This window comes from Sinocyclocheilus grahami, unplaced genomic scaffold, assembly GCF_001515645.1.
Source record: "Sinocyclocheilus grahami isolate Dianchi unplaced genomic scaffold, SAMN03320097.WGS_v1.1 scaffold1369.1, whole genome shotgun sequence".
Lineage (NCBI taxonomy): Eukaryota > Metazoa > Chordata > Actinopteri > Cypriniformes > Cyprinidae > Sinocyclocheilus > Sinocyclocheilus grahami.
The window spans coordinates 226868-241304 of NW_015506548.1; the positions used below are offsets into that span (position 1 = coordinate 226868).

At 34.8% G+C, this 14437-nt stretch overlaps 1 protein-coding gene across 2 annotated transcripts in view; it reads right to left on the bottom strand.

The window, feature by feature from the left end:
• Positions 1-12663, bottom strand: part of smyd1b (SET and MYND domain containing 1b) — a 22625-nt gene extending 9962 nt beyond the window's left edge. The window contains exons 1-6 of one of the 2 annotated variants that reach the window (XM_016255805.1): positions 12501-12663; positions 11174-11350; positions 8972-9185; positions 8011-8141; positions 6756-6794; positions 2375-2570 (exon numbers count right to left, since the gene is read on the bottom strand). In XM_016255805.1, coding sequence (XP_016111291.1) covers positions 2375-2570; positions 6756-6794; positions 8011-8141; positions 8972-9185; positions 11174-11350; positions 12501-12622 — 879 coding nt within the window. In that variant the 5' untranslated portion in view covers positions 12623-12663. The remainder of the gene's footprint in view (positions 1-2374; positions 2571-6755; positions 6795-8010; positions 8142-8971; positions 9186-11173; positions 11351-12500) is intronic. The other variant, XM_016255806.1, reaches the window with a different exon arrangement.
• Positions 12664-14437: the final 1774 nt, after the last annotated feature.

Sequence of the window (14437 nt, forward strand, 5' to 3'; positions counted from 1 at the left end):
ACACACACTCACACTCACACACACTCACTCTCACTCACACACACACACACTCACACTCACACACACTCACTCTCACTCACACACACACACACTCACACTCACACACACTCACTCTCACTCACACACACACACACTCACACTCACACACACTCACTCTCACTCACACACACACACACTCACACTCACACACACTCACTCTCACTCACACACACACACACTCACACTCACACACACTCACTCTCACTCACACACACACACACTCACACTCACACACACTCACTCTCACTCACACACACACACACTCACACTCACACACACTCACTCTCACTCACACACACACACACTCACACTCACACACACTCACTCTCACTCACACACACACACACTCACACTCACACACACTCACTCTCACTCACACACACACACACTCACACTCACACACACTCACTCTCACTCACACACACACACACTCACACTCACACACACTCACTCTCACTCACACACACACACACTCACACTCACACACACTCACTCTCACTCACACACACACACACTCACACTCACACACACTCACTCTCACTCACACACACACACACTCACACTCACACACACTCACTCTCACTCACACACACACACACTCACACTCACACACACACACACTCACACACACACACACAAGTCTTCCAGATGATGGAATGTCCTTTACTCCTCTGACTCATTATAATGTTACTCTTGTGTTGTGAGGGTCAGTAATACGAGCCTGTGTCTCAGACTGGAATTCTGCTCCTTATCTAGTGTTCTGACTGACGGACTGCTATATTTAACCGCACTAATCTCTGCAGACAGACGTGTGAGCGCTGGAAACTGTGTGCATCTGTTATTCTTCACACATGACAGTACATAGTGTACACTGCTGTGTAAATGTTTAAATGTTTAAACACAGGTAAATTATGATTTCTGAGTGAACTATCCGCTTGAATCCGATGCAGTATAGTGATTTTTTTGCAGTATTTTTGTGACACGGATGCATGTGGAATCTTATTTCTGCCACAGAATAAAAGCATATAGAAAATAGTGAATTTTATCTTAGAATTCAGAGAAAAAAGTCTGTTTACATATCTTCAGAGTTGTAAGATGTAAAGATGTAAACTTCATTCAAGGTGGAAAAATTGTTATCCTTTTCATTATTTTTATATTTTTTATTATTAAAATATATATTTAATATGATACTATTATATAGCATGACATGATCTATGCATGGAATCTTATAAAATAATTTATATTGCATAAAGTAAAGAAAGTGATTAACTTTCCATTTCCTGCCTATAAACTTATTTCTGGCTAAAAATAAAAATAAAACCATAAAAAGCATTTTTGTTACTTGAAAGTAACAAAGCATCTGTTACTGAAGTAAAATAATAATAATAAAACTTTTCATCTACTTACCATTGACATTTATCTTTTTTAATTTAGTTTAAGTTGAAGTACTAAAATAACTAGAGGTTAAATAAAAATGAATAAAATATATTCCAAATATATTCAAAAAATATAAAAAATATTTTTTTAAATATATATTTAAACATATTTAATTAAAAAACAAAAACTAATAAAAATGACAAAAACAAAACACATTTATTAAAAATGTAACAAAAAATTGTGACTTAGAATTGTGAATTTATATCTCACAATTGTAAAAAGTTATTAATAATCAATAAAAGAATCTTGCAATTCTTAGTTTTTTCTCAAAATCTCCTCTGAGGAAAAAAAAGAGTCTGAATAGCAAGATTTAACATTGAAAAAATGGTTAGAATTGAGAGATTTAGATTCAGAATTCAAGAAAAAAAGGCAGAATTGCAAATTTACAACTCGTAATTCTGATATAAACTTACAATTCTGAGAAAAAAGTCAGAATTGCGGGATAAATTCACAATGACCTTTTTTATGCTTGTATTGCATAGCAGAAACAAACATTTCATTCAGTCATTTAGCAGATGCTTTTATCTAAAGCGACTTACAAATGAGGAAGCAATCAAAACTAACAAAAGAGCAATGATATGCAAGTGCTATAACAAGTCTCAGTTAGCTTAACACAGGACACATAGATCAAAACTAACAAAAGAGCAATGATATGCAAGTGCTATAACAAGTCTCAGTTAGCTTAACACAGTACACAAAACAAGGTTTTTTAATTATATAAGAAATAAAAGAAACAGATAGCATAGAAAAAGAATAGAGCAAGCTAGTGCTAGTGTTGTTAATTGCATAATAAATAGAAAGACAAGAAATAGATAGAATACTAAAAGATTAGAAAAAAACAGCTGTGTTATTTTAGGCCAGTGCACATTTAAACTGTACTGAGACTGATTGAATTCACCTTCTCTCCCTCCACCACGGCTCCGGCCATCTTCAGCTCGTCTTTGGTTTTGTTGGTGCAGTGTTCGCAGGTGCAGTCGAAGAAATACTGCTGCTTCAGCAGACGCCTGCGGTCCTCAGACAGGTTCAGATAGTCCACGTACGACACGGTCACTTCTTCTCCAGGGCTGATCTTTCCCAGCGCTCGCAGCTCAATTCTGCGACACAGACAGGCTTCAGTGGGCTTATGACAGAATCAGGGGCGAAAGATGAGATTAGAAACCGAACAGATGACAGAGAAGATACAGAACTAGTCTCACAAGCAGATCCTGCGCTCAGAAGCCCTGCAGATCAAGTAAGTTAACATAAAGAAACTACACATGAGTTCAGTGGAACCAGAGTCATTTTGTATATAGACCCTCATGATGATCATATACAACATCTTAACTTGATCTGACAGCAGACACAATAAACAATGGGTCTTATTCACTAATGACTGCGTGGATCGTTCACATTCATACGCAACGGAGAACTTCTCAAGGAAAAATTACACAAATTTCACAACACACAGATGAATTGGTAATTCATACTGGTAAAAAATGTATAGCCTGAATGCACTGCAAGTCGCTTTGGATAAAAGCGTCTGCTAAGTGCATGAATTATAATTTAAATTTTTTCTTATAAAGCGGAGAGTTCCGGTGCTTGACTCTGATTGGCTGAGCCGCGTTCGAAGCTGTTGTAAATGACGCTACAAAGTAACACACACCTTTGTTTACGTCTGTGTGTTGCTCGGCAACCACTTTGTAGCAACCACAACTGTTTCTGAGGAGCTACATTGTTTGGTGGAAGAATACTGTGTTTATTAATATCATTACACTTTATTTGCTCCGTTTTATTCTGTGAAACCGTATATGGAATAAGCGTTTTATAAAAGCAATAAGCCCCGTGAAGCCGTGGTTTACAGTGAATTTATAACAGCTTCGCGTCGTACCTAACAACACCCCTTAGCTGTTATAAACTCACTGTAAACCACAGCTTCACGGGGCTTATCGCTTTATTAACCTTGTTCTGTTAATGAATTTGGAAACTTTCGTCGCTCTCTGCAAACGTGATATTCACTAAAGACGCGCAGCAAGAAGTCTGTCGTCCTCAAAACCAGATCAAACACAATAAAAACCTTTCATACAGAGCCGGATGTCTGTGTTGTTATTCAGAGAAACTGCGCAGCTCAGGATATAGCAAAGCTTGTCTTACTCTTTCACTGCATACAGTGAATATATTTAAAATGATACACATTTTCATTGTACACTGTAAAAAATGACCGTGAATTTAACGGTAAAAGACTGTAAAAATGTTTTTGTGTATAAGTGGATTTAGTTATTCTTACGTTTTTTTGTTGTTGTAAATTTAGAATGCATTTCAGAACGTTTTTCATTTGTTCGTGAAAATGTCATACGCAGGTTTCACACACAAATACGCTGCACAAATATTTTCTTACTTAGTATTTTTGTCTTGCTTTCCATTAAAGCCATACCTAAACATTCTTAAATTAAGATGCATTTGCATGAGAAGTCAGAAAGGGGTCATAAAAAATAAACTTAGTCAAAAAATGGAAAACACCATTTTTTTCTGACGCCACAGACAGTTTTTATTTATTTATTTAATTTTTAAAAACAAGACTTAATATCTTGAGTCATTTTATTTCTCTAATAAAAACATTTTGAAACATTCTGAAAAATGCATCAAAATGAAGTGAGTTTATGCTTAAAAAAAGAAAAATATCAGACAGTGGGCTCAGAAAAACAAACTTGTTTCCCTTTTAATTCCCGTTTATTTTTCCAACCACATTGGCAGATATTTGTTCTTGTTTTAAGCTTAAACTCACTTCATTTTGATGCATTTTTCATTAAACAAGACATTTCACTTCTCAAGTAAATGTATCTTGATTTATGAATGCTTAGGTATTTGTACTGCATTGTAAAAAAAAAATTGTAAAATTTACGGTAAAAAACGGCAGCTGTGGCTGCCGGAATTTTACCGTAAAAAATACGGTAGCAACTTTTTAGGTTTTACGGTTTTAACTTAAATTTACAGTTAAATACCGTAATTTCATTAACTGATATAATGTTAATATACCAACCTACTGAAGTACTGAAATCTGTTTTGTAGCTTTGTAATACACTGATAACCACCAAATGCAGGAGGTGATGAGAAAGCCACACGATGAACCAAAGCCCATCACAAGCAGCTTTTAGATAATAACATATATAGAAGCTGCACAGCGTCGTTCACACAAACACTAAACACCATCACGGTAACACACATGAGACTGAAATAATGCAATAAGCATTAATTTAACAACATTAGGTGTAACACACAACCCTAATATACAAAACTGATAAGAAAAAACTAAGAAGAAACATAGTTATTTCAACAAAAAAACATCAAATTTGAAATGTAACGCAGGGAATTCTGGGTCTTTTTCACTTCCAAAAACGGTATACTACCGTAAAATTAATGTCCAATACATGTAATGTTCAATACAGTTTTTCACCGTATATAGTAGGGGAATTTACCGTTAACCATTTAACAGGTTTTTACTGTAGCATTTTTACAGTCTTTTACCGTTAAATTCACGGTAAATTTTTACAGTGTAGAATGTACTAGAAATGTATATAAACCAATGATAAAAAAATAATAAAAATGAGATTTAAATAGATAATTAAATACATGTAACAGAACAGTACTGTAATGATTTAAGATCATTAATTTTGATTTAAGAATATGTATATTTATACTAGAAAACAAGACCAAAATACTGAAACTAAGAAAATCATTTTTGCAGCGTTTGCATGCTTAGTGAATGAGACCCAATGCCACACACAGACAAACCTGACAAATGTTGTTTGAGACGAGTGCAGGAAGTCGTAAACTCACATATATTTGCATATTAAAGGGTGATTAGTTGTGGCAGCTGTCAAGACAAGAAATGTGTCGGAAGAATCTGCTATTAGGTGTGAAAGAGATTAGAAGAGAAGACAAAAGGACCAACCACCCATCAGCACTCGCCTTTACAGCACAACGCCTCAGTGAACATCTGATTTACTCATCATTACAGAAATTAAACTCTGTCATCATTCGTTCACTCTCATGTCCAAACCCTGCACGGCTTTCTTTCTTCAGTGGAGCACAGAAGAAGATAAACAAACGAGATTAGCATGAGTAAATGATGACGGAATTTCCATTCTGCTTTTTTCAGATAACCCACCTCTGTATAGATTTATTTTTAAAGATATCCGTATTTGATTTAGTCTTTAGCCCTAAAGTAGGTGGTGGAAGCAAACTCTCATACTGACCCTTAAAATGCATTCATTTCATACTAAGTATAGTTCAACTCTATTAACATTTTTACTGACTAAACTCACAAAAATTATTCAGTAATTAAACTTTATGTGGAGTACTAGTGCACAATGCACATTTCTTAATATTAAGCCTAACGTGTGTTTTAATGTCACTATTGATGAGGATCGTATGATCTTTGAATAACATCGGTCTTTAAATGCAATATATTTATTAAAGTGTACCTGAAGTATGCTCGCAATAGCTCCTCTTTAGCACAATCAAATACACTTCAGTATGTCTTTAGTTGGACTTCAGCACTACTTCTGCACAATTAAAGTGCATTAAGCACAAAATTAGTTGTTCCAATTTAGCAGACTTTAAGTATACCTGTTAAGTACAATTGCAGGGAATTTTAATTAAGCACATAAATACACTGCAACAAAAAATAATAATTAGCTTACTTAGTGTTTTTCTCTTGTTTTCTAGTATAAATATGTAAGAATTCTTGAATCGGGATGCATTTACTGGACAAGTAAAATGAGTTAAGATGTTAAGTCATGTTTTGTGAAAGAAATATACCCAAACTGTGTTAGTTTTTGCTTAAAACAAGCAAAAATATCTGCCAATGGGGTTAAAAAACAAACAAAGGCTAAACAAGATTACTTTTCTTGCCCCATTGGCAGTTTTTATTGCTTGTTTTAAGCAAAAACGAACACAATTTAGTTTGTTTGTTTTCAGAAAACAAGACATAATATCTTAAGCAACTTTTCTTGTCCAGTAAATGCATCCTGATTGAAGAATTCTTACATATTTATACTAGAACACAAGATAGAAACACTAAGGAAGAATTTTTTTTTTTGCAGTGTATGTATTTGTAGTGTACTTAGTATGAAATAAATGCGTTTCAAATACACTTTAGTATATTTATTTGTCACTAGGGGAGAGCTCTGTCGTGTTTTTTGGCTGTGTTTGGGTAGTTGATTATCTGGAGTGATGGATGTGATGATAGAAAGCGGAGAGATGAAGATCTGATGAAGAGCGGTAGAGCTAAATAGACCCACCTCTTCTGAGAGTGATACATAGTATCGACAGCCGACTGACTGAAACACAAAGCAAGAAGCCACTGAATCTCAGGATACTGTTCTCAATCAAATCCTGCTCTCGATTTCTGCATGTAATTCACTGCATTTAATTATGCACATTATGTCTGGAGGTGGAACGTTTATTTTATCATAAATACAGTATACACTACTGAGGTTGGGAACATTTTTTATGTTTTTGAAAGAAGTCTAATATGCTCACCAGGGATGCATTTATTTGCTTAAAAATACAGAAAAAATGTGGAATATTATTACAATGTAAAGCAGCTGTTTTCTATGTGAATCTCTGTTAAAGTGTAATGTATTTCTGTGATGCGCAGCTGTATTTTCAGCATCATTCCTCCAGTCTTCAGTGTCTCACGATCTTCAGAAATCAGTATAATATGCTGATCTGCTGCTCGAGAAACATTTCTGATTATTATCAGTGTTGAAAACGGTCGTGCTGCACAATATTCTTACGGAAACCGTGGTACATTTTATTTTTTCAGGATTCACGGATGAATAGAAAATCATGGAAACCTGTTTTCCCAGCGGAATAAAAGAAAAAGGTAATTGCAACTTTTTTCTCACAATTGCAATTGCAAGGGGAAAAAAAGTCAGAATTGTGAGATAAAAAGTCACAATTACCTTATTATAATTATTTTTTTAATGATGTTAACCAATTTCCATAAAAAGTTCAGAAGAACAGCATTTATTTGAAATGGAAATCTTTAGTAACATTATAAATGTCTTCACTGACACTTTTGATCAAATGCATCCCTGATGAATAAAAGTATTAATTTCTTTCAAAATACATTCAAATAAATCTGACCCCAAACTTCTGAATGCTAGTATATCTGAGTGTGGATGTATTGCTCAAATTAGAAGTAGCTGGTTTCCTTGCACTCTCTGTGCTCTCCTTTCAGTGAATCCTGTTGACTGAGAAGCTCTTTTCTGCACATCATGAGTTGAATGTGACATTGTGGCATGTACATAGCAAGCTCTAATGATCTCTGTATCGTATGGCACACACAGGCCACAGTATTCGGTTAATGCACGCTTTTCATGGAAACCTGCATCACATGAGACACAGGGTTATTCCCTTCCCAACTCTTTCAGTTCAGACTCTCAGTTCCTCTGGCATCTTCTCTCTGATTCCTCTCCCACCCACCATACTTTCACCTGTCTGCTCTCACGCTCCTCCAGAGGATGTGAAGACCGGGGTTTCTCGACTTACTTGCCGTTGTTGAGGACGACGGTGCAGTTGGGCCAGCAGTCGTGATTGACCAGACACAGGTTCGGGAACAAACCGACGCCGACAGCCTGCAGCCCTCGCTGATCGCTCACCATAAACCCGTTACAGTTGATCTGACACACATAGAAGAAGAGTTACAGAGTTACATCTGAACAGGGCTGGGCGATTTCATTGAAAAATTCCAAATGTAATGTTTTATATACTTTTTATTTTGAACTGTTCTCTGAGGTCCACTAATAATGTTATCAAAAACTTCACAATTTAGTGTTCCCGTGGCTTAGTGGTAGAGCATTGTGTTAGCGGCGCAAAAGGTTGTGGGTTCGATTCCCAGAAAACACACATAGTGGTAAGAAAATGTATAGCTTGAATGCACTGTAAGTCACTTTGGATAAAAGTGTCTACTAAATGCATAAATTATTAATTTAGAAGTAATAAATTGCATCATGAGAACACTCTGTTTGAATAGAGTGTTATTATCTGCAAATATGGTAAGAATAATAACCTTAATTCAAAGGCTAAACAAGATTATTTATCATTGGCAGATATTTTTGCTTGTTTTAAGGAAAAACTAACTTTGCTTGTTTTTAGAAAAAAAGACTTAATATCTTAAATCATTTTACTTGTATCTTGATTCAAGAATGTTTAGATATTTATACTAGAAAACAAGACACAAACACTAAGCAAGAGAATCATTTTTTGCGGTGTTAACTGTGATAATGTGAGAAATGTCTGAATAAATATTGGTTCGACTGTATTTCATACATCTTTTCTGCAAGATATTCAATGAGTGAATTTGTTGTGCACTTGGAATAAACTTTATTTAATGATGGTTTCGCAAGTTTTTAATAAAGAGAATGTTATCTGAATCATGTTTAAACCAAACCAAGATTTTATTTTTCGCCTACTTCTGAACAGCTACAATGAGGACTGTAAGTTCACGCACCACTCCGAGGATTTTGGAGACGCTGTCCACTGTGTGTGGTTTGCTGGAACGAGGCCAGTAGTCTAGGAAGTTGTGTATGTCGACTTTGAAGTCCTTGAGGTCGTCTTCGGAGATGTCGTAGATGTGGTCCTCCAGCTCCTCCAGCGCGGCCAGCTGCGTGTCGGAGACCACGCTTCCCTCCTTATCCAGACGCCACAAGATGCGAGCGGCGAGACTAACACACACAACATCAGATTTCACATCATTTCTGTCACATACGAGCAGCGTTGGGGAAAGTTATTTTTGGGGAAAGTAATGCATTACAATATTGCGTTACTCCATAAAAAAGTAACTAATTACGGTACTTTTTATGGACAGTAGTGCGTTACGTTACTTTTGTGTTACTTTTAAAATCTGGACAGGGCTTGCTTGTTTGTTTTTAAAATACAAAAGTTATATTTTTGGCAAATATAAAAGCCTTTTCAGACCAGAAGTGAAATCAATGCGCCTCAGGCTGAAGGGAAAGTACAGTAGAACGCAGAAGAAGACATTTCAACACTTCAGCAATAAACAAACACACACAGATGTGTGTCTAGAGTAATGTGTGTTTATTAGTACGCTTGAACTGCATCATCGAAGCTCAGAAGCTAATAGAATGGGATTAAATACATAAAGCATATTTGTGTTGTTTAACATTTAATTATTGCAGGTTTGCGTCATATTTTTATTCATTTTGAGGAATACTGAATCTGTGTTTTGTGAGAGAGATGAATTAATGCATATTCATATTTATTTTAGAACTACAGTAACATCTGATTTCTGTCACCATGGCGACACCAGAGCTGTCAATCAATAAACTGGAGAAATTAAGTAACTTGCGTTACTCATTTGAAAAAGTAACTCAGATATTCTCTTGTAAATTAAAAAGTAATGCGTTACTTTACTAGTTACTTGAAAAAAGTAATCTGTTTACGTAACTCGCGTTACTTGTAATGCAAAAATATCTGCCAATGGGGCAAGAAAAATTATCTTGTTTTTAGGCTTTATTTAAGAATATTTTTCTTACCCCATTGGCAGATATTTTCGCTTGTTTTAAGCAAAAATTTACAAAATTTTGATAATTTTTTCAGAAAACAAGACATAATATCTTAAATCATTTCACTCGTACAGTAAATGCATCTTGATTCAAGAATGTTTAGATATTTATACTAGAACACAAGACACTAACACTAAGCAAGAGAATCTTTTTTTGTAGTGTACTTACTTGAGAAGCAAAATGGCTTGACAAATGGAAAGTGAGTTTACGATTAAAACAAGAAACAATATCTGCTAATGGGTCAGAAAAATAATCTTGTTTTTCCTTTGAATTAAGATTATTTTTCTTGTTTTAAATCACTTAATTAGTTAATATGACAGTATCTTTAGTGATTTTGCTTCAAGTAAATGCATCTCCTGCTGATTTGGTGTTCCCAGTCAAAAAACACCTAATCTTTTTCAAATGGCTTGTAAAAATTGGATTAAATCTGGTTTTCTTTCAGTTAGAACAGGTTATGTGTTTCTTTTTGGAGCTGATTGATCGTAGGCTTCATTGATCTGAGCTCAGTTGTTGTTTTTTTAGTTCAGAAACATGTTTTGATCATTTTGGCTCAAAAACTGGTTTAATGAAGCCTACGATCAATAAGCTCCAAAAAGAAACACAAAACCTGTGCTAAATGAAAGAAAACAAGATGATATAAAGATTAAATCCAATATTTGGATATATCATAATGAGTGTTTTATAAGCAATTATTTTGTAGGCCAGTCATTTTTAAATGTCACAAGATTGGGGGAAAAAAACCCCAAAAAGTACAAAGTTATCAAAAATTGTTTGTGAAGTTGTGTGAGCAAAGTCAGTACATTTTAGTGCGATTATTAGTCCAACAAGAATTTTGGGAATTATTATATTACAATAGTTTCAAGAAAAAGGAAGGGGGGTAATAGCAATAGCAAAAAAGCACAAAAGTAATTAAAAATGGTTTGTGATGTTGTTGTACGCTGTGTGAGCAAAGGAACATTAACCGGTCAAAATGACCCAAAAAACAACCTTTTAACGGAAAACGACAAAAATATAAAGCAAAGAAACTTCTTTATTTGCAGTGTGGTCTTTCTGATTCTGGTCAGAAAACACCAGCCAAAGCAACTGATGCTTTTAGACACGAGCATCTTGAAGGTGCATTGACTTACCGGACGTTTTCATTGGGCACTTTGCCGTAGCTCTTGACAGCAGCACACTCCTGCTTGTGCTCTTCCCAGGCGGCGCGCTGACAGGTTTTATCACAGTACTGTGCAAACCTGCACTGACCGCAGCGCTGCAGCTTCTCCTGCCGCCGGAAACAGCTGTGACAGACGCTGGCGGCGTGACTGGAGCACACAGAGCAGATCAGCTCAACACTCCCAAAAACTGTAACTGCTGACCCATTCATCTCATTCTTTCATGCTGATCTATCTTATGCAATCCTATTTTTATATAGCAAGTTCAAATGGGAAAACCGATTCTTCATGGTGAGCCAATGATGCTCTACTGATTCTGAGTTGCTTGAATCTAATCTTGATTTTACAGGCTGTTTTTAGACGAGTTTGGGTCTGGAACTGCCACAAAAAGTTATATATAGACCATCAGCAGCCACAGAGCATATGACACGACTGACTCGACCCCACCGATCATTTAAACATCAATCCCAATCAGTGTATCACTGATGTATCTTCATAGATTTTAGAAATGAATTACACTAACAGGATTTATTTTAAAACCATTTTCACTTAGAAGGAACACACTGAATTAAATATGGAATTTTTGAGTAGAAAAACTATAATATTACTTTCTTGTAAAACACACCCATTGCAATAATCTTTGTTTTTTTATTTACAACTTCCAAAGTTTTTATTTTAAAATGTTCCAGTCTTAATTTTCTTAATTTAATTTCAATTAAGGTTTTAAGAACTTTTGAGTATTTCTGAAAAAGAATTTTTTTATATATATAAATTCTTAATTTCAGTTTTAGTTCTAGTTTTTCTAGGTCTAAAAGTTAATTTAAGAAAAAAAATAGACGTTTTGTTTGGCAACGAGCTAAAATAAGTTAAAGTTTTATACTTTTTTTCAGTTAAAATGTACTTGATTTCACTTAATGATTTTTTTAAAGGTTTTAGTTTATTTTTTTATTTTTTTCATATTTTATTTCAGTTATTTCAAGTAATAGAATCTTAATTTTTATGGTTTTATTTATTTATTTACTATTTATTTTTAACATTTATTTCAAGTTTCACAAACATGGTTTTAGTTTTAGCTGATGATATTATGATCATAATTCAGCTTCGATTCTTTCTCTTTAATTTTCTTGCCCCGGGATCTCAATCAACAAACTTAATAAAACAAATCAAACAAGACTTAATATCTTAAATCATTTCACTCGTACAGTAAATGCATCTTGATTCAAGAATGTTCAGATATTTATACTAGAACACAAGACACTAACACTAAGCAAGAGAATCGTTTTTTGCAGTGTTCTCTTACCTGTCAAACACAACTGAAGCGAAAGGCGGTTCAGCGAACAGAACGTCTCCGGCCCAAACCTCTCTGATGGCCCGCAGACCCCTGCCTTTCCCTGGAGAGTCAAACACTTCCACAAACTCCATGTCTGCCGTCTTCACCGATGCCGACGAGCTTCTGCACGGCAGCTGGGATTCACCAGCTCTTACTAAAATAGCCGAAGCCTCAGCTGTACCATGTGGGGGTTCACAGGGGGGTCCGAGGTGTCGATGCACGACTGCAGACGGGATGCGTCTCAATCGAACCCAGAGCTTTGAGAAGAGAGCAGAAAGTATTGCATGCAACAGTTACAGCTGGAGGAGATTCAGCGCTCATATAGCTATCAAACATCTGCATGCTTCTCATATGAATGTGCTTTTTACCTCGCCGTAAGAGCCTCGTTCGGGATCCCGCAGGGTATTTTTATCCCTCAGCTGGAGCCGCCAGTCAAGAGAGGAGAAAAGACAGCTGGACGCATGTGTTCCAGCACTTTCCTCAACCCTGACACATTCTGGTGCCTTCGGGACACAAATCCAGAACAATGTTAAAGAAGAAAAATGTCAATGGGTCAAATGGGTCAAAATGATCGATTTTTCTTTTATGCCAAAAATCATTAGGATATTAAGATCATGTTCCATGAAGATATTTAGTCAATTTCCTACCGTAAATATATCAAAACTTAATTTTTGATTAGTAATATGCATTGCTAAGAACTTCATTTGAACAACTTTAAAGATGATTTTCTCAATATTTAGATTTTTTTGCACCCTCAGATTCCAGATTTTCAAATATTGTCCTATCCTAACAAACCATACATCAATGCAAAGCTTATTTATTCAGCTTTCAGATGATGCATAAATCCCAGTTTCACAAAACTGACCCTTATGACTGGTTTTGTGCTCCAGGGTCACATACGTGAAAAAGCACAATCAATTTCACAAACACTGTGATGAAATAAACTAACTTTGCTACCTGATCTGAGCCTAATTTACACAACTAGTCAAACTGGACACATTTACTCAATAATGACTAATAACAGAATATTAAACTCTGAAAAAAGCACGCGTGATCATGTGACACAAAGACAAACTCTTATATCTGAGGTTCTTTGTTTAGATTGCAGCTCTGCTCAGTCTGGATGAATGCTCATTATAAATAAACTTGTACTGAATGTACTGAAATAAAATATAAAATACCTTACATTTATTTTATTTCCGTTAGCTGCCAAGGCAACATTTCCCATTTTCTTTTAGTTTATATTTTATAAAAATTGATGCATATTTTTAAAAACACACACACAAAGTAAAAAAAAAAAAAAAAAGTTACATAAAATTAAAATGGCAAAATAAAAACTCAAAATATTAATGAATAACATAACAGACTATCTATAATACTAAAATCACACGGGACATTCATCAACCAACTTTAGATGGAAATAAATGTTGTGATGTTGTATAAGTTTGTCGAAACAATGCCACAACAAACACACACTGTAATCAAAGCTAATTAAAAAAAAAAGGCGGTCTAATGAAATATTAAGAGTATATATAATATATAACTATAATTTATGAAGGATCATGTGACCCTGAAGACTGGAGTATTGGCTGATGAAAATTCAGCTTGGCATCAAAGGAATAAATTATATTTTAAAGTATATTAAAATAGAGAACAGTTATTTTAAATTGTAAAAATATTTCACAATTTTAAAGTTTTTTTCTGTATTTTTTGATCAAATAAATGCAGCCTTGGTGAGCAGAAGAGACTTCTTTAAAAAACATTAAAAATCTTACTGTTCCCAAACGTTTGAACGGCAGTGTATATATATTCAATTAGTTTATAATATGTGTCTTGTTTATATTTTAATTTTTTTCTCCATGTACTGAAATATTCACAAAGACTAATTCCATGTGAGTGTGTGTGTG